Genomic DNA, 22,159 nt, shown 5'->3' on the forward strand with positions numbered 1-22,159 from the left:
TGCAAATTTTCTTGGCTGGTAAGAATAATTTGGAGAGGCATAAGGATATTGCTAACAGACATTGCGCATTGTCTCTGGGAACAGGATAGCTGAAATTCAGATTTTAAAATATCAATAACAGTTTAGTCACCGGAGTTCCCCAAAAGGGCTCAGAATCTAATTACAAAATACTTTCAAACGCAAGTTTGATAAGCAAACTCCTTGTCTCCACCTTCAAGTTTGCGCAGCAACGTGTTTGGAACTGGCGTGCATGTACACGCAGGTTATGTGTGGGTGGCTTTGCCTACAGTGCACGTCTGTCGATTACGGTAACCGCCCAAATTACTTGCGTAGATCTCGGGTCCTATTTACAGTCACGTTGTATTATACAATGCGGCATGTATCAAAAAGTGACCATGCGTGGGTGTGTCATTTACCAGTATTTTATGTCGTCAGAAAAACTCGCTAAGATGATGTGTGTATATATCTTCCAGTTCAGTTTCACCTCGGAAAACTAGGGAACTTAAGCCTGGTTTTCACTAGCGTCGCAAGCACAATCAAAAACATAAGAGTGCTTATTTCACCGTAAAAACAGCCTCAACGCAAGCAAAAGCACAAGAGCAAAGCACAAGGATCAAACATTTCCTTGTCTTGAACTTGCGCTTGTGTTTGCGTTCGCGTTGTGCTGCGTGAAAACGACACAGCATAAGTGCAACGAAATTTATTGCGTCCGGCTAATTGAAGCACTCGCTCTAGCTTTCGCACTGGTACGGAGGACTCAACAAGCTTTGATAAAAAATAACTAAACCAGTAGACGTATAACCAACAGTGTTAAGTAGATATTTATTCACTCTCTTCATGGATGCAAGAACACTGTCAGACAGGATACTTCCGAAGGCTGTTCTAGGCTCTGGTACCCAGGCTGCTGTTGAGGGTGTTTGTGTTGTGACCCTGAGCAGAGCCAAAGCATGAGTTAACAGGGACAGAATTGACCTTGTGATTCTTGTAGAGATATACAATGCATTATGATAAGTGTACTTGTTTTTATTAATGGCTGACTTTCCAAACACCTGAAGTAGAATTCGGGAACGTTTCGTCTTCCTCTTCCTCCGCCTTCTCCGTCTCAAGAACAGAAGTAACAACTGATACCCGACGTTAAGGACGGTGCCTACTAATACAGAAGTATTTTTGCGCGGCTTATGACTATGCGGGAAAAGCAGATCTTAGCAAAGGCTATGGAAATTCAAAAAGAAAATTGGGGGTAACCACGCATTGTTTAGAGACAATTAAGCAACAGTAATTCTAAAAAGCTGCAAAATATAAAGCGATGTATGGCGTTTTTTTCCAAATTGAAGCTTTATTATCTCTGAAAAATGCATGGTAACCCTCAATTTTCTTTTTGGATACCACAAACATTCGCTAAGTTCTGCTTTCTCGACAAAGTTTTAAACCGCGCAAAAATATCCCTGTATTAGTTGGCACAACCCATAGGAAACCCGAGTATCTCAAGATGCGCAGAACTTATGCGCAGTAACAAAATTAGGCACCTTCCTTAAAGCGTGCTGGTTATTCAACTTGAGCCATGTACTCGTGCTTGCGTCGGCGTTCGTTTTGATTTGGCACAAACGTTTTACGCCTGCGCTTATGTTTGCGTTTGTGAAAACCAGATTTTAAGTAGCAGTGAGGGAAAACAATGGCTCTGTACGTGCGTTTTAAATTCTAGTACATTTCATAGCCGCCCCGTGCAAAAAACAACAACGTGAAATGGCCATATTCAAGGTAATGTGGAGAACGTGATAACAAGTCGTATTTTTTTTATTTTTCTTTCTTAATTTGAACGCCGTTCCAACCAATTTAGTTCCTGGATTGTCTTGCCACATCGTACACGTAGTTGAAATAGCATTGAATTATATTTTCAAGCGACGTTTTCGTTGGCGTTGCCGTCGTCGTTTCTCAAGTTCCTACTCACGTAACGCAAACACAGCCGAAACTGCTACGTGTTGGGAAGAGGGGGGCGGCGGTTTGCAGTTCCTATCTTGAAGTTTCCTGACTGTTCTTTTTTTCATGCAAGATTTCATGAACGCGAGGCAAAATAAGGCGTTATGTTTTAAACAGGGATTGTTGTGTTAAACAGCGAACCCAGAAAGCTACGTAGCTTCAGTTTTTTCTTGAAGCCTGTGTCGGTATCTGAGTTTACGAGCGTAATTAAAGTTCTTATGAAAACAAGACAATGAGAATTTCACGCCAACTAAACTGGTGAATAACTGTTCTACGTATACTCAATTTAGAAAGCTCCAGACAGTATAGTTTCGGCTGTGAGGTAAAGAATTATACCACGTGCAGAGTCGTTATTGTTACCGTCTCGGAAATGTTTTTAAAAACTAAGTATTAAAAAAAATTATTGGCCCTAACTGCGCAAGCGTCACATTTGACTGTCACTGCGTAAACATATCTTAATCAAAATAAATCTGACCAAAGGAAAAAAAAAATACATACATACGTTAACAATGGTACAAAAATTAACATTTACTTCAATAAATGTGGGAACAACACGTACAATAGTGTCTCGGTCAAGACATATTTTTCGAAGCAATCTTTTTTTTTTACAAATTTTTATACACGTATATCACTTATTGAAGGCAACCTTCTCTAATGGCCGAACATTCTAGTTTGCCCTGTAAAATTTTATTTTCTTCTCACAAGGGCCTGAATGTTTAATAGTTCAAGTCCACACTCTATTTATTTTGTTCAAAAAAGAACACAAGGCAACCTTTAAGTGAAAGTTTAAAAAAACTTTTAAGTAACTTTTTAAAACTTTTAAGAAAACTTTTCCCAATGTATTTTGTTGTTTAACCATTTCAATATATTAATTAACATTTTCCTATTGGGCTTGAACCATGTAAATTGCAATGACTTTAGGGAAAACGGTTGTAAATTTCTAACCTAGTTATCACGTAAAATATGTTTGCTTTATTTTAATACTTTATACTGAAAAAACAAAAACAAAACAAACAAACAAACTTATTACCATTCAGGCTTATCGCTACACATTTTGACACAATGCCATGCCTCTGCTTTCCAAGTAAAATGATCCTGTAACCGTCAATATCACCCGTAACAAGGTTTTTTCAATGCTATTCAGCTGTAACCAGTGTTACGGGTTACGGCCCTTAATGACAGCTCTGACCAACAATGGAAACTCTTAGAATTATGGTTCAGTCAAAATTACAAGAGTATTACTGTAAACTTAAACTATCGGTGTTTTTGGTAATGGGTGGTCAAGACGCACATGGATTGTAATTTGCAGAAGTCGGGTCAACGTTTTTATGCTCTTCTGTGGTGTCTCGGTAATGATGACCTAAATCATCCTTCATGTCAGTAGCTGACTGAGATAATTCTCGAATAAAATAGATTACAGCGCACTTCGGTTATGTCTTAAAGCACCGAAACATTAGTGTTCTACTGTAACTGCTGGCTATATACAAATATTGGAGGATTGAATGTGACGTAATGGCGGCCATGTTGGTGGTTAGGAACAATAAGATTTTTCTCCTCCGGGAGTTAACTTCCATTTTTATGCAAACTATGTAAGCAAAGTTTCTTTTGTTTTGTCCACCAACATGACGGCAATGCAATCCATCTATTCCAAAAAAAAAAAAAAAAATGTTTCTATTCAATTTTCGAGATAGCAGCAAACATGAATGTAACTACACGACTTTTTCTTTTAATACAGTCAGTAAATTTTGTCAGTGTTGTTTGATCGTAAACACTTTTTAAATTAACCAATATGTGTATTCTCCTCATTGTGTTTCTATATACTTATTAGGGCGCTGGTTGGGAGAATTTGTTCTAAAATCAAGACATTTAATCTTGGTGATCATTTCCTTTATTCTTTGATCAAGTTGCGATATTGTAAAGAGGCATTCGCAACAGTTAGCCTCCAAATGCGAGTTCAATTACAAACTGACAGTAACAGCTTAATAAAGACTTTTTTGTGCTAACAATTTGATTTTAAGTTTCCCTTTTCTATTTCAAAGTTTGATTAAAGTTTGGAAAAGGAAACAGGGAAACAGGAGGTCAAATGTTTAGAAAAGAATCTAGACATCTGATCTTTGGTGATGATTATCTTTCTCCCTGTGACCTGTATGTTTGAAAAAGAAGTATGATGTGAAGTCCACAGTTGTTTGATTTGCATCTTAACAAATCACAATGAGGTTATTGTAAAAACTGCAATAATTTGATAAACGCTGTGTTTAAACGTTTTCTCAAGTCAGAGTCTGACATGTTTAAAAATTGTATTTTATCCATTCCTGACCGCAATTTTAGCATTTTTCATTTGAGCTAGTAACATGTTCACAACCAAACAATTAACTCTGAACGTATAACGATGATATGGTACAGTATATCTGCTCAAAGGACATTCGATATATACAAGTACAGTGTATGCATGAGCATGTACTGTCTTTTAATACTTGCATTAGTTGCAAGTACAAGTATGCTTAGTGTCTGCAGTGCTTGAAAATACTTCAACAAACAGTAAGCAGTTTTGCCAGTACAGAATTCCCTAAAATACATGTAAGTGAGTACCTTTGAAAAAGAACCCCTAGGTGTTAACAAATGTGAAACAAATACAATTTATGTACTGTCCCTTTCCACCAAAAGTACGGTAGCTTGAAAATGCAGGAACCAATGGAAGTTGCAATTTGTTCCAAGCTTACTACCAGGTTATACTGTACTTATTCAATAAAATGCAGTATTACATGTAGCAACTGATCAAACTTGCTGTTTAGTCTCTCAAGCTTCTAAAGTAAGATGAATGTCATATAATTGCTTGAAAGATAACATGGTGGCCGTGGGTAACAAGTATGATACTTCACATCCTTGAGAAGAGTAATTATTTTAATGAGTCCTTGCAAATTCTTCTCGTAACCATTGGGAGTCTTTGTAAAATCTTGGGTCTCCTAACCGTAGTGCAGTCCTTTTGTAGAAGTAGTAATATAAAACAGCTCCTAAAACGAAGGAATGGGAATTGATTTGAGTAGAGATTTAGAACTATACTTGCATACATGTAGGTCATAATGGATTCATATGGGCCCTAGAAAGTGCACATATTTTTAGTCCATGAATCTTGGGATTTTCCATTAACTTTCATGCAAAGTTATCATTGCAAAGTACAAATGCAACTTGACAACTCAGCTGCCCACAGTGTATTCATTTTCACTGCAGGTCAGTTGAAAGCCATCAGAAAAGTTAACAAAAATGCTGTCACAAAATTGATAAAAAAAAATTTACTTTTATAGTGGCAACTGTGTGGCATAATTCATTTTCAATTTTTATTCTACCTCCAACCCTTGGTTAATTCACTCTCAGCCCTAGCTTATCAAAAGTTCTGTATCTGTAACTGAACATCTGTCTTTCAAAACCATATTGTGCTGATTCAGAAAATATCCATCATTCTGCACGGTAGACTTTTGGAATTTTGCTTCACAGATTCCTTTAAAAGTTTTGGCTTTAAGCCCCCCCCCCCCCCCACCCCCAAACTCCCCTCAGAATTTTCAATTATGTTCTTCCAATTATAGTGTATGTACATTCACCAAAATGATCTGTTGGGTTCCCATGTAATAAAATACCCTAATGAATAATTTTTACACAGATAGCACAGTTGTAAACAATGTGAGATAGTTCACACTCACCAACTCTTTGAAAAACAAAGAGTGCTTGGAATGCTTCATTCCAGACAAATTTCCTTGGAGCTCCCCATTTTAACGTCTGCACACAGAAAGGTAAAAATAGCAACTCAGCAACCAAACTAACATCTTAGTGGTACAGAAAATGAATAAAATAATGTAAGTTGTCACTTATTCTTTGACGATAATAATTAACCCGTGAAATCACACAGAACATTGCCTGATACTAAGCTGATGAGGAGAAAGGCCAAGCTGCTAAAGTCAGCTGAAATTCCTCAAGATTTAACAGGGCAATTCAGGATTGCCAGTTATCAGAAATTAAAAAAACAATTATATTCCCCTGACTTTTCCCTGACTAAACAATTTTCAATGACCAGCAAAGACAAATCCTTTGGCAACGAAGCCAGCAATAGTTTTGCAAATGTAATGGTCCTAATGACTAGCCAAAAGTAAAATGCCCTGATTTTTCACTCATCAGTATTTGCTGACTACAGATGATGAATATTCAGTGCTCTATGACCATATTTACATGCAGGCAGTGTTACAATGATTGTGTTGAACAACAACATAGAATATCTGTTGTGTGCAGACAATGATTATTGAGCACACCATGGCCATATTTGGACAGTGTTACAGTGTATAGAATAAAAAAAAGTAAAATGCATGTTAACTACAAATGTTTGCTACTCAGATGAGCTGAATGAACAACAACATGTTTCAATGCAGGCATAAGCACAATGAACTTAAGTAAATCTGTTTGGCTAAGTGAGAAAAAAACATAATAGACCAGAGCTATCTTATGATGAAATAGAGGATCATAGTGAATGCTGAGGGGTTGGGTGGGGAGCCTCAGACATTGGTATGGGGTAGGGGAGTAAAATCTAAAAAACCTTCTTGGATGTAAGAATTTTTTCTGAAACAACACAATATTTAAGGCGATGGCAATGGTCATGAGAAACCTACAAAACAATAGGCTTAATAGGCATATTAATAGCTTTTCATGTACTATAAACTTTGGTAATTTCTTCCCCATACTCTACAAAACAACAATGTAAAATGGCCAAATTCAGAGATTTAGTAAACAATTAATAAACAAGAAGCTGTTTCCAGCTTATACTCGGGCCATATTTGACTGTGTGGCGAATAAAGCCTACAACCTTTTAAGAGTGATAACTTCCAGCATCGCCAATTCCCCCAAATAGATATAGCCTGCGAGCAAGCTCTCTTGGGGGAGGATCCTCTTTCCCCCTCCCGCCCTCCACCCCCAAGAGAGCTTGCTCCCAGGCTACCAAATAGATAGATACAGAAATATAGGGAGGCAATAAGTTAAACCACTAGATAGAATTGCATTTCTTGCAGTCAGAATGAAATACAGGGGAAAACGACATTTGTCATACGAATGCTTTTTATAATCCTTGGGCTTTAATCCTTATGTTTTCACCTTTTGTTTAGAGACAGAAACCATTTGTACGGTCCTAATATGTATGTGATGCCGGGTCAATGACGGATCGTAATTTTCGGTATGATCTAGACCCCGGGGGAGGGGTACTCCCTTATGTGACCTTAACGGGGACGTGCGGCCCGGGGAGGGGTACTCCCTTATGTGACCTTAACGGGGACGTACGGCCCGATAGGGTATGGTTTTCAGGGTGTTTTGTCTTGAACGGGGTATATATTTCATCACTTTCTGTCCTAAACAGGGTATCCCCTACATGACCTAATGGTTTAAACAGATTGTGATTGCCAATGCATTAAAATACAGTAAGAAACTAGTGTATTCTTATTTCATTCTAGTCTTAAACAGGGTGTGATTTTGGGTTAAATGTCTTAAAATTAAATGTTAATTTTAATGTCTTAAAATTAAAGGTTAAATGTCCTGAAAATTTTGAATTCTGTCTTAAACGGGATAGGGAAATCGGAGAATTGTGTCTTAAACGGGGTCAGAGTTTGAACGCCTGGGTCGCACCTCACTAACCAAGCATCTCATCCCCCCTCCCCCCCCCCCCCCCGTCGTTTATATCCTTGTAAGGTTTTCAATGTTTTGCTGTTTATATTTTTAAATGAAATTCAGGGGAAAGCATTTGTTATTCACCTTTCATTTGAAGACAGAAACCGTTTCTACATTGATTGTTTTTCTATAGTAAACGTGAGACATCTTCATCCGTGATCTTGGCCCACGAGGTCATAGACTGATTTAGTTGCCAAATTTTCGGTTAAACAAAACTAACCTTGAGGCACTCAGGTTAGCCTAAAAAACACTCCGGTTAGCCTAAAGAACACTCCAGTTAGCCTAAATAGCACTTAGGTTAGCTTAAATAGCTCCCCGGTTAGCTTAACGGGTAGCAGTTTATGTTGGGGTTTTTCATGCCTCGCATGTTTCGTTCATGTTTACAATATGCGATCAAGATGTGCGAGGCATTCCTCACGGCCCGAAAACAAAGAACGCGACCGAGAATTTAAAGAATTTGATAACACGACAGAAAACGTAACTCGTACCAGCGGAGTACAAAAAATGAGACCGAGAACAATAACTCATGGCCCGAAGTCTTATCTCTCGGCCGATCACGACCCCAAAGAGAAAAAAGAATTTGATAATGCTACCGAAACCTTAACTCGGTCTGCCTTACGGCCCGAGTAATAAAACTGATTGTGTGGAGTGGTACTTAGACATAGAGGGGTTTCACAGTAATTCAAATTTTCACAGATGTGAACAAAAATTGGGCAGATCCAGGGTACTGACTTTAAAATCCTTTAGCACATACTGTAACATTTCTAAAATGTAATTCATGACCACAACTTGAATCTACAGGTACATGCATGACCTTTGTTAAGGCTTTTTAAAGCTTCTAAGAAACTATTCATGATATCTGAGCTTCAAGGAATGCAGACAAAAATCAGTGTGACATCCTCAACACAATATTCATTGCTAGACCTTGTTATTTTTACACTTTCAGGTTTTTTTCAAAAGTAAATGGCAAAAATCTCCTCATGCTATAATCAGATTCATGTACTTTTTTCCAGTAGAGTCCAACATGGCATGACTGAAATATAAGGTGCCAGTGTAAAGTCTGTTTATTTACTTGCTATATGTACTTCAGCTGCTATCAGACAGATACATGTAGCATTGAAGTTATTTGGAGTGGAAGGTATAGAGCAATGAGATATCTGGAAAACTTGTACTGTTTATATTTAGCACCAACCGACCTGCCTCAACAAAAATTATATGTACATGTATGTATGCCGGTTTGTATGTATGTATGTATGTATAATGTTGAGGATATGACATATAAATACCCAGGTCAAAACAAACAATTTTGATGAAGCAACAAGTTTTTATACTGTAAAATCAAAGGATACTTACCATGGTCCATACATGAAGTCCCACTGATAATGCTAAGTACAATATTGAGATTATTATGGTTGTCTTGAACTTCCTTATAAGGAGTGACACCAATCCAGCTTGAAAAATGTAAGTGTTAAAAAACACCAAAAATACCACGATGATTGCAAAGATAATACAGAGGTCTTGAATTCTGCCAAGAAGAAAAAAGAAAAAAACAGACAGTTTGACAGAAAAAATAAATGATACTCAAAAGCTACCCAGTTTATTAGTGCAAAAGTGTATTCATGTATTAAAAATTGCCCTTAATTCCTTAATTTGCTAATGCCAAATGAAGACTTAATTTCAACCAAATTGTTAATATTTTGATAGCAACAGCCATTTGTTTTGTTGTCTAACAGTGCTGTACAACTGAAGCTTAGACAAGGTTTTCCAGCATAAACCAACTAGGAATAATACTACACTTCAAGCATTATTAGCTCTCTTTAATGAATGACAAGATCCAATTATCACTTTAAGATGTAGTAGTCAGAATAATTTCCTCTCAAAACTCTATACTTGTAAACCTTCTAAATTATTTTATTATTATTGGAAAATTGCATCTATGGGACCACAGAAGAGATAACAAACACCCCGACTTTCAGAGATTTAAGGTCGGACTGAAACGTTTAATTATCAAATTGAACATTATATTACATGTAGTTTTAAAAACAAGAATTCTAATTTGTTTAAAAAGAAATGGATCTTTCCACCTTCTCTATTATTCACCTAAGGATATTTTTTCTGTGTAATGTTTTTAATATTTCTCTTTAATTTTTGGACTAGCTTTTGGACTCTTTTTAGCATGTTTAATTTTGTCTGATTTTTTTAGCATGTTTAATTTTGTTTGTCAATTGTCAATAATATTTACTGTATTGTAATTATTATTATAAAATCAGTTTTGAATTTGTTTAAAAAAAACTAGGAATACGTGTATTACTGCTGCCCCCAACCAACTGGATGGGATGGTACATTGTAACCCACTGGATCTTGCTGGTTTTGATAACAGTTTATTATTACAGTCTCCAATAAAAAAAGAATGAGGAAATGCCAGCGATTCGCAAGAACACAGTCTCTTTTACTGATGTTTCCAGACTTTAATAAGGTTTAACTTGTCTCTCAACACCGTGAGAACTAAAGATTAAAATGTTTACAAATTACTCAACTGTACAAGATTACGCGGATGAAAAATAATTGTTGCGCTAAACAAAAGGTAAAAATTACAATTTACGCAAATGGATAAAAAACAACTAAATGAAAACGCTAAGTACAGTGACATTGACTTGCATTAATATAAATGAAAATTAGAAAACAATACAAAGCAACAAAACTTAAGTTACAAGCGTCGCTAAGTACGCGTACGCTAATTGAAACATTAACTCGTAATAACATAAGCAGCGAAAATATTTACCTTGGTGCTGCCTTCGAATAACTGGAACGATAGTTTCTACTTTAGCTTGGTAGACTTTAACTTGAACTTTCTTGCACTTTGTTGCACTTAAAAACCTTAACTTAACTTGGACTTTTACTTACTTCTTGAACTTGCTTACGACTTGTGACTTGTGACGAAAAAACTGAAACAGTTTGACTTTTTACTTAACTTGCGCTGTCGCGTGCCCTGTCGTGATCGTGTCGTGATCGGCAAGAGCGCGGGCTATTTAAATTACGCGCTTTCTAGAAACTTCTAGATAGTTCTACAAAAGACTAAAAGCATTACTTACGGAAAACCATTACTTAAATAAGCCGATTCCTAAAATAAATTACCGGCCTTTCTTAAACAAATAACAACTTGATAAAACGTTAACAATATAAACAAATGCCGTGACTCTCACGGTTTCTTGCGGTAGCTACACTCCCACCAAATTATTAATGATTATCTGAGAGAACCTTCACAAAATCATGAATAATTTCACGATATCACTGAGATTTGAAACTACTTTAATTTGGATCAGCGCCTTCTAAGAGAAGAACCACTTTCTGGATCGGCCTTTCGATCACGGATGATTGGGAATTGTTTCTCTCCTTCTCGGAACCTTTAACACCCAGCTTGATTCTGACCGAGCGAACGAGACCATCTTTATCTGGCGTTGTGTCCATAATCTTGCCAAGGGGCCACTCATTTCGTGAGGTCTCATGTTGCACGATGACGATATCTCCAATCTTCAGATTTCTTCTTGGTACTGACCATTTTTGCCTTGAATTTAAGGTGAGGAGATACTCTTTTCGCCATCTACCCCAAAACTGCTCTGCAAGATATTGTACCTTTCGCCATCGCTTTCGGGCGTAGATATCTTCTTGAACGAAATTTCCTGGTGGCGGGGAGATTAACGTGTTCTTCATGGTCAACAGATGATTTGGAGTTAGAGGCTCTAAACTCTTGGGGTCATTCAGGGTTTGGCAGGTCAATGGGCGGCTGTTGATGATCGCCATAACTTCATAGAAAAAGGTGCGAAGAGATGACGTGTCAAGTCTTCCCTTGAAATCTGTGAGAATATCATTGAGGATGCTTCTGGTTGTCCTCATTTGCCTTTCCCATACTCCTCCCCGATGACTTGAATACGGAACATTCATGACGAAATCACAGCGATTCTTCGTGAGATATGATTGAATCTTATCGCCGTCCAGCTCCTTTAGGGCACTTGCCAGTTCGTTTCTTGCTCCTACAAAGTTTGATCCTTGATCAGACCTTAGCTGCTGAACAGGTCCTCGGATGGCGATGAAGCATCTTAATGCGTTTATGAAGGCATCGGTTGTCATGTCATCCAACTCTTCTATGTGTACTGCGCGAGAGCTCATGCAAGTGAATATCACTCCATATCTCTTCAAATCTTTGCGTCCTTCTTTGACGATAAACGGACCAAAACAATCCATCCCACAATACGTAAACGGAGGAGTGGACTCTACTCTTTCTTGGGGGAGAACAGCCATCTTTTGACCTTCAGTTGATCTCCTTTGTCGTCTACATCGCACACATTTATGGATGTGTGAGGATACTGCGGCGGACAGGCCTAGGACCCATAGTCCATTAGAACGAATCTCATTCATAGTCATTCCTTTTCCTTGATGTCTCACCTTCTTGTGAAAATGACCAATTATCAGGTCGGTGATGTGAGAACTTCTTGGTAAGATGATCGGGTGCTTCAATTCAAACGGCAAAGTGGATTTTTCAAGTCTTCCTCCAACTCGCAGCAAGCCATGATCGTCAAGAAAGGGATCTAACTTCAGGAGAGGACTATTCTTTATGAGCCTGCAGTTTTCTCCTTGGTTGCTGAGTCTTCTTATCTCATCCTCGAAAGCTGTGCGTTGCACCTCCTTGAAGATGAGTATTTCAGCTTCTTGTCGTTCAGCTACCGATGTGATAACTGTTTTTGGCTTGTTCTTGTTTGAGAGTCTCTTTAGGTATGAAACTACTCCCACTGCCTTGGCCCAGTCGGAGAATCTTGTCATGCAGTCGACGAGGCTAAATGAACTTTTGGTTGTAGTTGCGAGGACGGTGGATCTAACTTCTGGGTCCCCAATCTGAATGGCAGGAATTCCTTCTTCACCCAATGAAATTTCTTTCTCCCACAGAAAGGCTGGTCCACTGAACCAATCAGACCCCATCAACTCCAGGACGCTTACGCCCCTGGATGCGTGGTCAGCGGGGTTGCTTTTGGTGTCGATGTACCTCCATTCCTTGGGATCTGTGTTGGACCTTATCATCTGCACTCTATTTGCAACGAACGTATGGAATCTCTTGGCCTCATTGTTGATGTACCCAAGTACTACTTTCGAATCTGTCCAGAAGTACTGCTTAAGGCTTGCGTAGTTCAATTCTTCCTTTAGCATCACGCCAATCTTTGCTGCTACAACCGCTGCTGTAAGCTCCAGTCTTGGTATAGTGGTTATCTTCGATGGAGCAACGCGAGATTTTCCCATTACCAGTGCAACGTTAACGTTGTCGTCTTCATCTTTGACTCTCAGGTATGAGCACTGTCCGTATCCGAATGTGCTAGCATCTGAAAAATTGTGTAACTCGTAGGTCTTTCTTTGACCTGTCATCTTTGGCTCAAAACATCTTGGTATTTTCAGCTCTCTTAAACGTAGAAGATCTATCTTCCATTGCTCCCACCTTGGCCTGAGTTCTTCGGGTAGTGGATCGTCCCAACTGATGCCCTTCTGACATACTTCTTGGAGAATCTTCTTTGCTCTTAGGACCAAGGGGGCGAGGAATCCAAGGGGGTCATAAACGGAAGCTACGGTCGACAACACACCTCTTCTAGTCAGGGGTTGATCCTTCAGGACGATGGAGAAACCAAAGCAGTCCAGCTCCACCGACCATTGCACACCGAGAACTCTTTCTATCGGGAGCTGTTCTGACGGTAGATCCAACTTGATGTCAACTGCTCTTTCACTCTTTGGTACTGACTCGAGTACTGAACGATCGTTTGAGACGAACTTGTGTAGACGAAGGCCGCCACTTTTACAAATTTCTCGAGCGCCTTGGATAAGACCTTTTGCTTGCTCCACGGATTGTACACTGGCTAGTCCGTCATCTACGTAGAAATCATGCGTCATGAACTGGGCTGCTGCAGGGTGCACTTCTTTCTCTTGATTCGCCATGTACTTGAAGGCGTAACTGGCACAACCAGGCGATGAGGTCGCACCAAACAGATGCACTTTCATTCTGTGCTCTTTGGGTTCTTGGCTGACGTCGCCGTTTGGCCACCAGAGAAATCGAAGGTAATCTCTGTCTTCTTTGTGTACGACGAACTGATGGAACATTTTCTCCACGTCACAAGTTATGGCGTAGGGATATCTTCTGAACCTGCACAGAACACCGATCAAATTATTGGTCAGGTCGGGTCCGCTGAGCAAGTGATCGTTCAGAGAAGTTCCCTTGCACTTCGCTGAACAGTCAAACACCACTCTGATTTTGTTTTTCTTTGGGTGATAGACACCATGATGCGGTATATACCACTTTACGTCTTCTCGATCAGCTGCTGGGGCTTCTTCGGCGTCTCCTCTGCTTAAAATTTCGTTCATGAACTTGATATAATCTTCTTTATACTTTACATCTTTTAGAAATCTTCGTTTCAGGTGCTCAAGTCGTGTGAGTGCAGTGGAGCGATTGTCAGGTAGTAGAGGTCGTTCCTTAAATGGTAATGGCATCTCGTAGTGTCCGCTGTCTGCTCTTTTGATGCCTTCTTCCATGATCTTTAGAAATTGCAGGTCTTCTTGAGAGGTCATTTTTCCATCTTTCTTCTCATGAAAGTCTGACTCGAGGACACGTATTACTTCACCCATTGTTACGACTGGTACTTCTTTTACGGCGACTCTGTGGCAAAAGGATCTTCCACTGTTCACGTTAGCAGTGCCTACGATACTCCAACCGAGATCTGTTCTGATCCCATATGGCTCATTGGACTTGCTAGCGATAACTTCTCTTGGCGTTAGTGCTTGAGAGCAGTCGTATCCGATAAGTAGACCAACGTTGCAGTCCAACAAATCTTGCATGTCGTCTTCTATTGCTCGTAGGTGATCCCATCTCTTAGCAGTGGATTTTGTAGGTATGTGACCTTCATCGGTGGGAATCACAGTTCTTGTATATGCTGTAGGGATAGGGATCTTGAGATCTGAATTATATCCTCTTACTTGGAGACTTAAGACCTTTTCGCTGTTAACAAGTAACTCTTGACTCGTGATGGTGCTTAATCGAAGTTTCGTCGGCTCTGTTTCTGCGCCAAGCTCGTCACAGGTTTCCTTTAGAATGAACGTAGCGTCACTCTGTGTGTCTAAGATAGCGTAGACCAGTAGTTCCTTGTCAGGTCTGGAGCTTGATGATAACCACACAGGAACTATCATTGAGGTGCTAGTAGTTGAAACACCTTGTGAAGTGTACGAAGTTGACTTGGGAACGCTCCTGGATTCACTGTCACTTCTGTCTTCTTTCTTCTCTGGGGCACTTCGGTTTTCATGGAGACAGGTGGGATGCTTCTTCTTGCACATAGAGCAAGTCAATCTTTTTCGACAATCTTTGGACGCATGACCTTTCCTCAGGCATCCGAAGCAGAGTCTGTTTTCTTTGATGAACTCGAGTCTTTTCTCGAGTGCTTCAGTCTTGAACTTTAAACAAGCATCTAAGTGATGATCTGTCTTCTTACAGAATGTGCATTCCACCTGTTGTCTTAGATCTCCCTTTGGCTCTTTTAAATTTTCTTCAGTTGTCTTGGCGGAGAAGATAGTCTTGTTCCCTTTGATATCTTTGTTTCTTTGTCCCTTGTGTACGTTGTCTGACATTTCTAACTCCTTCACAGCGTTGCAGGAAGAAATTGGGTTGCACACCAGATCGGCTTCGGAAGTGACGAAGGTGACGAATGCCTTGAAATCCGGATACGTTTTGTGTTCTTTCAGGTGTTTATTTGCTTCTCTGTTCCATCGTGCGATGAACCAGTCCGGTAACTTGACGAGTAACTTCTGATTTTCGATGTAATCGTTTAGGACATTGAGGCCTTGTATTACTTGCATTGCGGTTAGCACGCTTGATAGGAAATCAGCAAACTTCCTGAGGCCTTGATGATCTCTAGCACCGATCTTCGGCCATCGTTGTAACTTATCTCTGTAAGCCTTTGTTATGATGAAGGGGTGACCAAACCTCTCATCTAAGATGCTCCACGCCCTTTCGTACGCTTCTGAGGAGTTTTGCAGGAAGAGACCACTAATAGCTTCTCTGGCGGCTCCACCAACGTATCGTTTCAAATAGTACATCTTATCACTTGGCGGCAAGGCTTTTCGGTCAATTAGAGCATGGAAACAGGACTTCCAGTCTGGATACTGAATAGGTTCACCACTGAAGACAGTTGGCTCAGGTACTGGGAGGCGGCTTAAACTAATTGAGTCAGTTATTGCGGTGATAATCGCGGCGGTACCGTCTGCTTTTGGTGTTGAATCTTGGCAATCAGAGGACCGGCGTTGATCAACTTGACCATGTGGGAGTTGATTGCTTTCATCAAAAAGGTACAACTGATTTACTTGCTGAGAGTGCTGATTGGACTGCGATAGCGGTCTGGGAGCATTTACAACTGTCGTCGAATCTTTGATCGGTATAGGCTGAGGGAAAGATGTTGGAGTTGTCTCACGGTTTGTCTGTAGAGTCGGAGGTGTGTGTAAGATATGATCTTCAATGGAATCCGCGTCGTCTTCCGGTTGTTCGACTTCTTCATATACCATTAACCTGGCTCTTGCTATCTCTATCTGTTTCTTCACTTCCATTTGTTCCAACTCTAGTTTTCTCCGCGCGAGTTCGTTCTCCATTTTCGCTGTTTCCGCTCTAAATTGCGCTTCCATTTTCGCTGTTTCTTCTTTGAGTTGCGCTTCCATCTTCGCTGTTTCTTCCTTATACTTCGCCTCTTCTTGTAGAGCGTCGAACTCGGCTTGTTTCGCGGCCAGTTCTGCAGCTGCATCAGCCTTCTTTAAGTCTATGGAGGATGCCCTTGAAGATCTGCTGGCTCTTGACCTTGCGGATGCTTTACTGTAGACTGACCTTTTGTCCTCACCGTTGCGTGACTGTTCCTTTCTGAAGGACTGTCGATCGATTTGATGTTGTAGATTGCGTGTCTCTGCGTCGCAGGTGTCCACCATGCGGAGGATTTCTTGTCGTGGTAGTCGTATTTGTCGAAGCTTCTCGTAGACTTTGTGGACATTTTCGCAGTGAGTTTGTAGGTTGGAGATCCTTTCGTCTTTCTCCCCTTGCGATGTTGGTGCTTCACTGGCCAAGAACGTTTCGATTACCGTGACTTCCTTTTTCCATGTTTCGTAAACTCCGTTGAATTTCTTAAGTAGGCGATCTTCTTCTTTTTCTTTTTCTTCGCGGCGACATTCTTGATACGCCTGACCCTTTTCGGTTAAAGTTCGCTCTCGAGTACTTCTTGGATGTTCTTCGTGTTGACTTTCGATAGAGTCCGTGAGCACGCTTTTATCTCCATTTTCCTTGTCGACCGATAACGATAGCGGCTCCTCAACGGGGATTTCTGAATCGGACATTTTACGCTAAATATACGCTTAACCTTCTTAACTTTAAATATAGTTATATAGTAATAGCACAGTCGACTTGTATTAAAATAATTCGAGCGAACGAACTGTGCGATGTTTTTAAAATGTACTTAGATTTAATAAATGGGAAATAAATATGCGACAAACTTTAAAGTACTCTTCCAAGTTACACTAAATTAACTACTTCAAGATCTGTTTCTTTCTACGGTAGTAAGGCTTCTTAACTTCAATAGTGTCTCTTAGAATTCAAACGTTTCAACGTAAATAAAGACTTCTTTAACTTATAATATACTGTATTTACTGCGAAATCCGCGTGCGAAACGTTGATTCTTGACCTTTGGACTTGTTTACATCGCTTCACTCGGTTGGTCACGCGCAATCATCTCGTTGGTCGACCTGGTCACGCGCCATCACCACCGGCGTGAATTTGCGTCGTGATTTTTGATGTTTGGTTGCACCAAGTTCTCACTGTCGCTCCAGCGATTCGCAAGAACACAGTCTCTTTTACTGATGTTTCCAGACTTTAATAAGGTTTAACTTGTCTCTCAACACCGTGAGAACTAAAGATTAAAATGTTTACAAATTACTCAACTGTACAAGATTACGCGGATGAAAAATAATTGTTGCGCTAAACAAAAGGTAAAAATTACAATTTACGCAAATGGATAAAAAACAACTAAATGAAAACGCTAAGTACAGTGACATTGACTTGCGTTAATATAAATGAAAATTAGAAAACAATACAAAGCAACAAAACTTAAGTTACAAGCGTCGCTAAGTACGCGTACGCTAATTGAAACATTAACTCGTAATAACATAAGCAGCGAAAATATTTACCTTGGTGCTGCCTTCGAATAACTGGAACGATAGTTTCTACTTTAGCTTGGTAGACTTTAACTTGAACTTTCTTGCACTTTGTTGCACTTAAAAACCTTAACTTAACTTGGACTTTTACTTACTTCTTGAACTTGCTTACGACTTGTGACTTGTGACGAAAAAACTGAAACAGTTTGACCTTTTACTTAACTTGCGCTGTCGCGTGCCCTGTCGTGATCGTGTCGTGATCGGCAAGAGCGCGGGCTATTTAAATTACGCGCTTTCTAGAAACTTCTAGATAGTTCTACGAAAGACTAAAAGCATTACTTACGGAAAACCATTACTTAAATAAGCCGATTCCTAAAATAAATTACCGGCCTTTCTTAAACAAATAACAACTTGATAAAACGTTAACAATATAAACAAATGCCGTGACTCTCACGGTTTCTTGCGGTAGCTACATACGTGTATTACTGCTGCCCCCAACCAACTGGATGGGATGGTACATTGTAACCCACTGGATCTTGCTGGTTTTGATAACAGTTTATTATTACAGTCTCCAATAAAAAAAGAATGAGGAAATGCCGAGCAAAGTTTCTTGACCAATGAAACAACGCAATGGCAGGGCCAGGCTTGAAACATGGATCTTCAGATTGAAAGTATGACACATAAGCCACTACACAACTACGCTCTTACGAGCTAAATTAATTAAAATGAACCAAAACAAATTAACAACTACTAGATGTGACACGCTGTTGTGCCTTGTTCAACAAAAATTGGGACTTCAAAGTTGTACCAGACCTTTGAGTAACACAATCCAGCACCATCTTTGAGTGACCAATCCAAAACATCAACAACAACAAAAGAAACAAACAAACAAAAAACACTAAAAAGTAAAGCCTACTTCTTGTACCCAATCCATGACAAAATAATGGTAAATAAAACAAGACTCTTTCATAGCTTTCAAATGGTGCTCAATTTAGAAAATCAAATCATAAATAACTGTGATATTATAAAATTGATTTTTGAACATTTCCATTTTCTTATTACTGTAAGTTCCCACCCAAAACATCAGTAAGAGAATTTTTGAAGAAACATAGGGGAGGGAGGGAGGGAGGGAGGGAGGGAGGGGGGATTAACATTCCTAGCCCCCCTCTCTCTCCAGCTCTGCTGTCTCTACCAGTTTGTACATGGGCGTTATGTACATGTACATGTAATAGTAGTAACAAGAAGACAACATTTGACAAGAAATTTAAACTGTAAGATGCACAAAATTTACTGTTATGGAATTTTGGCAGCTGTTATTCAATAATACGTTTGTTAGCTCTACAAGCTTATGAGTAAGCAGCTTAATACAATTTTTATATTAAGCTGCTTACTTATTGCAAACAAGACATTTCACCCATCCTTACAATGCAATAACCCAGCTTTATTTGTAGGAATTTTTTACCCAAGTTGAACAAAAGAGCACTTGATGTACACGTATACCCCAATGAATAAATGAGAGCTACTGATTCAGTGTATATACATGGATTCTTGGCAGTTACTTAGGGATTATTATATGATGGGTGACTCAGTTTTCAATCTATCACAGATGAAGCTTACACTGCAGAAACGAACTTGTAATTTCCAATTCCCAATCAAAAACCATGCCACACAGGATCATAATTAAGGTGACAAACTGCATAACAATTACTAAAATCCTATTATTGCCTTATAATGTGGACCCAATATGTATGTCATAATTATTAGGTATGCATCTAATATAAACACTGTTAGAAATGTTGTATTAAAGGGGGGAAAAGGGGGTTCCTTTATGATTTTAGCAGAAAAATAAGCAACAAAGTTATCACAACATGCTACTATGCCACAATGAAAATAGAAATATTAATCTGTAAAAGATCAGATATTTTTAGCATGCTCATCTGCCAAAATTTGTGGGGATAAAATGCAAAGCACTTGGATTAAACGCTAAATTAGACTCTGTCTTTGTTATTCTTACATTCACGCACGTCCGTTCTGTGCCTTTGTATATTGAGAAAAAATTAATTTTGCCTTTTGTCTACAACAACATTTGATTCCTTGGATTCAATATTTTTACCTGGAGTGTCAAGTGAGTGTGATTTGACCAAAGCATTTTAAAGGTCAAGCCTTTCAGTAAAACTTATTAATAACTGCACAGAGCTTTTTGATCTAAAACACAACACTTTTAAATACCAACATGTGCAACACAAAACACAGACAGGACGAGGTACATGTATCAATGCATTCAATTTGCACTTGGTTTAAAGAAGAAATGCATTTCACATTGAGTTAGTTAAGGCAGAAAAAAAAAACATTGGCATACTAAAGGGTGAAACAACTCCGTTGTTTTCATGCAATTGGAGAGTAGCAGCATTACGGTATTATCAATATACACTACAGGCTTATGTTATTACATGGATTTCTGCACGATTTGGTTCAAAAACGAATTAAAAAGGAATCTTAAGACCTTAATCCACTGAAAACTGAACTCAACTTTAAAGAAAGATGAATCTACAAAAGCAGAATGCGATGCCTTTAGGATTTCCTATTAATTATACAATCTCCCAGCTGGGACAAATTGTAAACAAATGTGAAATATATAAGCTCAATGATGCTATCATTGACTCGACTAAAATCCACAACTACTTTTTTAATCACTTCGATGTACACGTTTTGATCCTAATTTCTAGTGATCTGATACTACTCTTTTAGGAATACAAGTATCTAAAGGAAATCGAGGGACCACAATCTCAGATCAGCTATCTCAACTGGTTATGAAATGAAACTTAAGACTTATATAAAGCTTACAAATGTACTTCAACCGCCACAAGTAAACCGAAAAAATGAACTGGTAATTTGCACTTCTCTTATATTAATATGCCTTTGATCAGTGGATAGAATTCGTTGAACTGCACTAACACCTTCAGAAAAATATCGTAAAAATTGAGCTTTTCCAGATGCGAAAAATCTGATAAACCTCGAAAATTAAATTGACGCGATCGTCATTCCGATAAGTCAAAATGCATGGGTTTTTAAACAACCCGAAGATACCACAAAGGCCAAAAAACTAACCAAAACATCGCCTGGTTAGCTAGAGACGATGTCGGGAATTCTAATCTGAATAAACAGTTCACTTAAAAACAATAAAAGCGCTCATCGAGTCAAGAGCGTAAAAACATTTTTTCGAATCGGAAATGCCCGCCGAAACACCCACAGTGCTAAAAATAAGGTATGGTGCAAGATTTACTCACATGTACAACACCAAAAGAACGACATCTGCAGTGCGGAACAACTCTCCAAAGGAATTAATGAACAAATCGACGAAAAGAAACAAGAGTTGGAGGTAAACTACGAAGCAAAACCGTGAAACTTTCATCCTTTGTCAACCATGTTTGTTTGAACTCTTTGACAGAATGAATCCGCTGACAGAAGCTGTCTTCTTCTTCTCATTGTGTACTGGGAACTAGTGGTGGGAACGCCTGGCAGAAAACAACCATCAGTTGTTGAATGTTGTTGTTTTTTAATGTTTTTTTTAAATTTATCTTTTATTGTATTTATTTACTAATTTACTTGTTATTCATTATTGATGTTCTATAAAGCATGAGAGATATGATCCTGTTTTATCCAGTCGTGAAACTTAAAATCCAACGAGTTTACGTTTAGTCCATTTTTGGCCATATCATTCGTATAAATAAAATTTCCTGAATGTTTATTTTTTTTTTTGACAAATAATTATGATGCATTCTAATTTCAAACTTTGCTAAATTTATTCCAAGGACTGAGGGTAGGGAATTGGATAAGATACTACGAGCGCTGTTATTGGTTGAAAAGCCGTCAAATATTTCCTTGACAGAATTCAAATCAATTACATTTGAAAAACATTTTCTTTGAGCTTGTATTTCAAGACCATTTCTTGTTTTCTCAAACTTCTACTCATTTCACGACAGCTCCATCGAACACCCAAACCTTTTTCTTAATTGCGTCGACTAAGGAGACGCTTCCTAATCGAGTCGTCCCAATACTGTCCATCATCAGGAGCTTATGACCTGCCATCATGCCCAGCGCGCGTGTTCCTTAGCGCAAAAAATCGAGAAAATATGTCGGTGCAAAATCGCACCGTCACAATAGCATAATGAATATGACAGCCCATTATGCCCAGCGCGTTTCGTACCCAGTGCCTACCGCTGTAAATGTTCAGCGGCAGCAGCCCACCGCTGTAAATGTTCCTAAGCGCGAGTAATCG

At 39.0% G+C, this 22,159-nt stretch overlaps 1 protein-coding gene and 1 long non-coding RNA gene across 2 annotated transcripts; both read right to left on the bottom strand.

The window, feature by feature from the left end:
• Positions 1-2,485: 2,485 nt before the first annotated feature.
• LOC146473023 (transmembrane protein 138-like) lies at positions 2,486-21,367 on the bottom strand. The gene is made up of 4 exons (XM_085118758.1): positions 21,168-21,367; positions 9,028-9,199; positions 5,673-5,748; positions 2,486-4,988 (listed from the first exon to the last, which is right to left on the bottom strand). Exons 1-4 carry the CDS (start codon positions 21,290-21,292, stop codon positions 4,879-4,881), a joined length of 483 nt encoding a protein of 160 aa, XP_084974884.1. The 5' UTR covers positions 21,293-21,367; the 3' UTR covers positions 2,486-4,878.
• On the bottom strand, positions 17,579-18,365 carry LOC146473024 (uncharacterized). Its single transcript, XR_014866467.1, has 2 exons — positions 17,914-18,365; positions 17,579-17,636 (listed from the first exon to the last, which is right to left on the bottom strand). It is a non-coding gene; the product is annotated as an uncharacterized LOC146473024 (long non-coding RNA).
• Positions 21,368-22,159: the final 792 nt, after the last annotated feature.

Source organism: Pavona decussata, unplaced genomic scaffold (assembly GCF_977016875.1).
Source record: "Pavona decussata unplaced genomic scaffold, jaPavDecu1.1 SCAFFOLD_95, whole genome shotgun sequence".
Classification (NCBI taxonomy): Eukaryota; Metazoa; Cnidaria; class Anthozoa; order Scleractinia; family Agariciidae; genus Pavona; species Pavona decussata.

Bases quoted from the DNA above. Each gene is read 5' to 3' on its own strand.
- LOC146473023 (XM_085118758.1), bottom strand. From the start codon at position 21,292: ATGAAAGTTTCACGGTTTTGCTTCGTAGTTTACCTCCAACTCTTGTTT. The intron at 9,200-21,167 runs GTGAGTAAATCT...TCTTCTTGGCAG, and splicing joins GTTCTTTTGGTGTTGTACAT to AATTCAAGACCTCTGTATTA. The intron at 4,989-5,672 runs GTGAGTGTGAAC...CCTTCGTTTTAG, and splicing joins CTTTGTTTTTCAAAGAGTTG to GAGCTGTTTTATATTACTAC.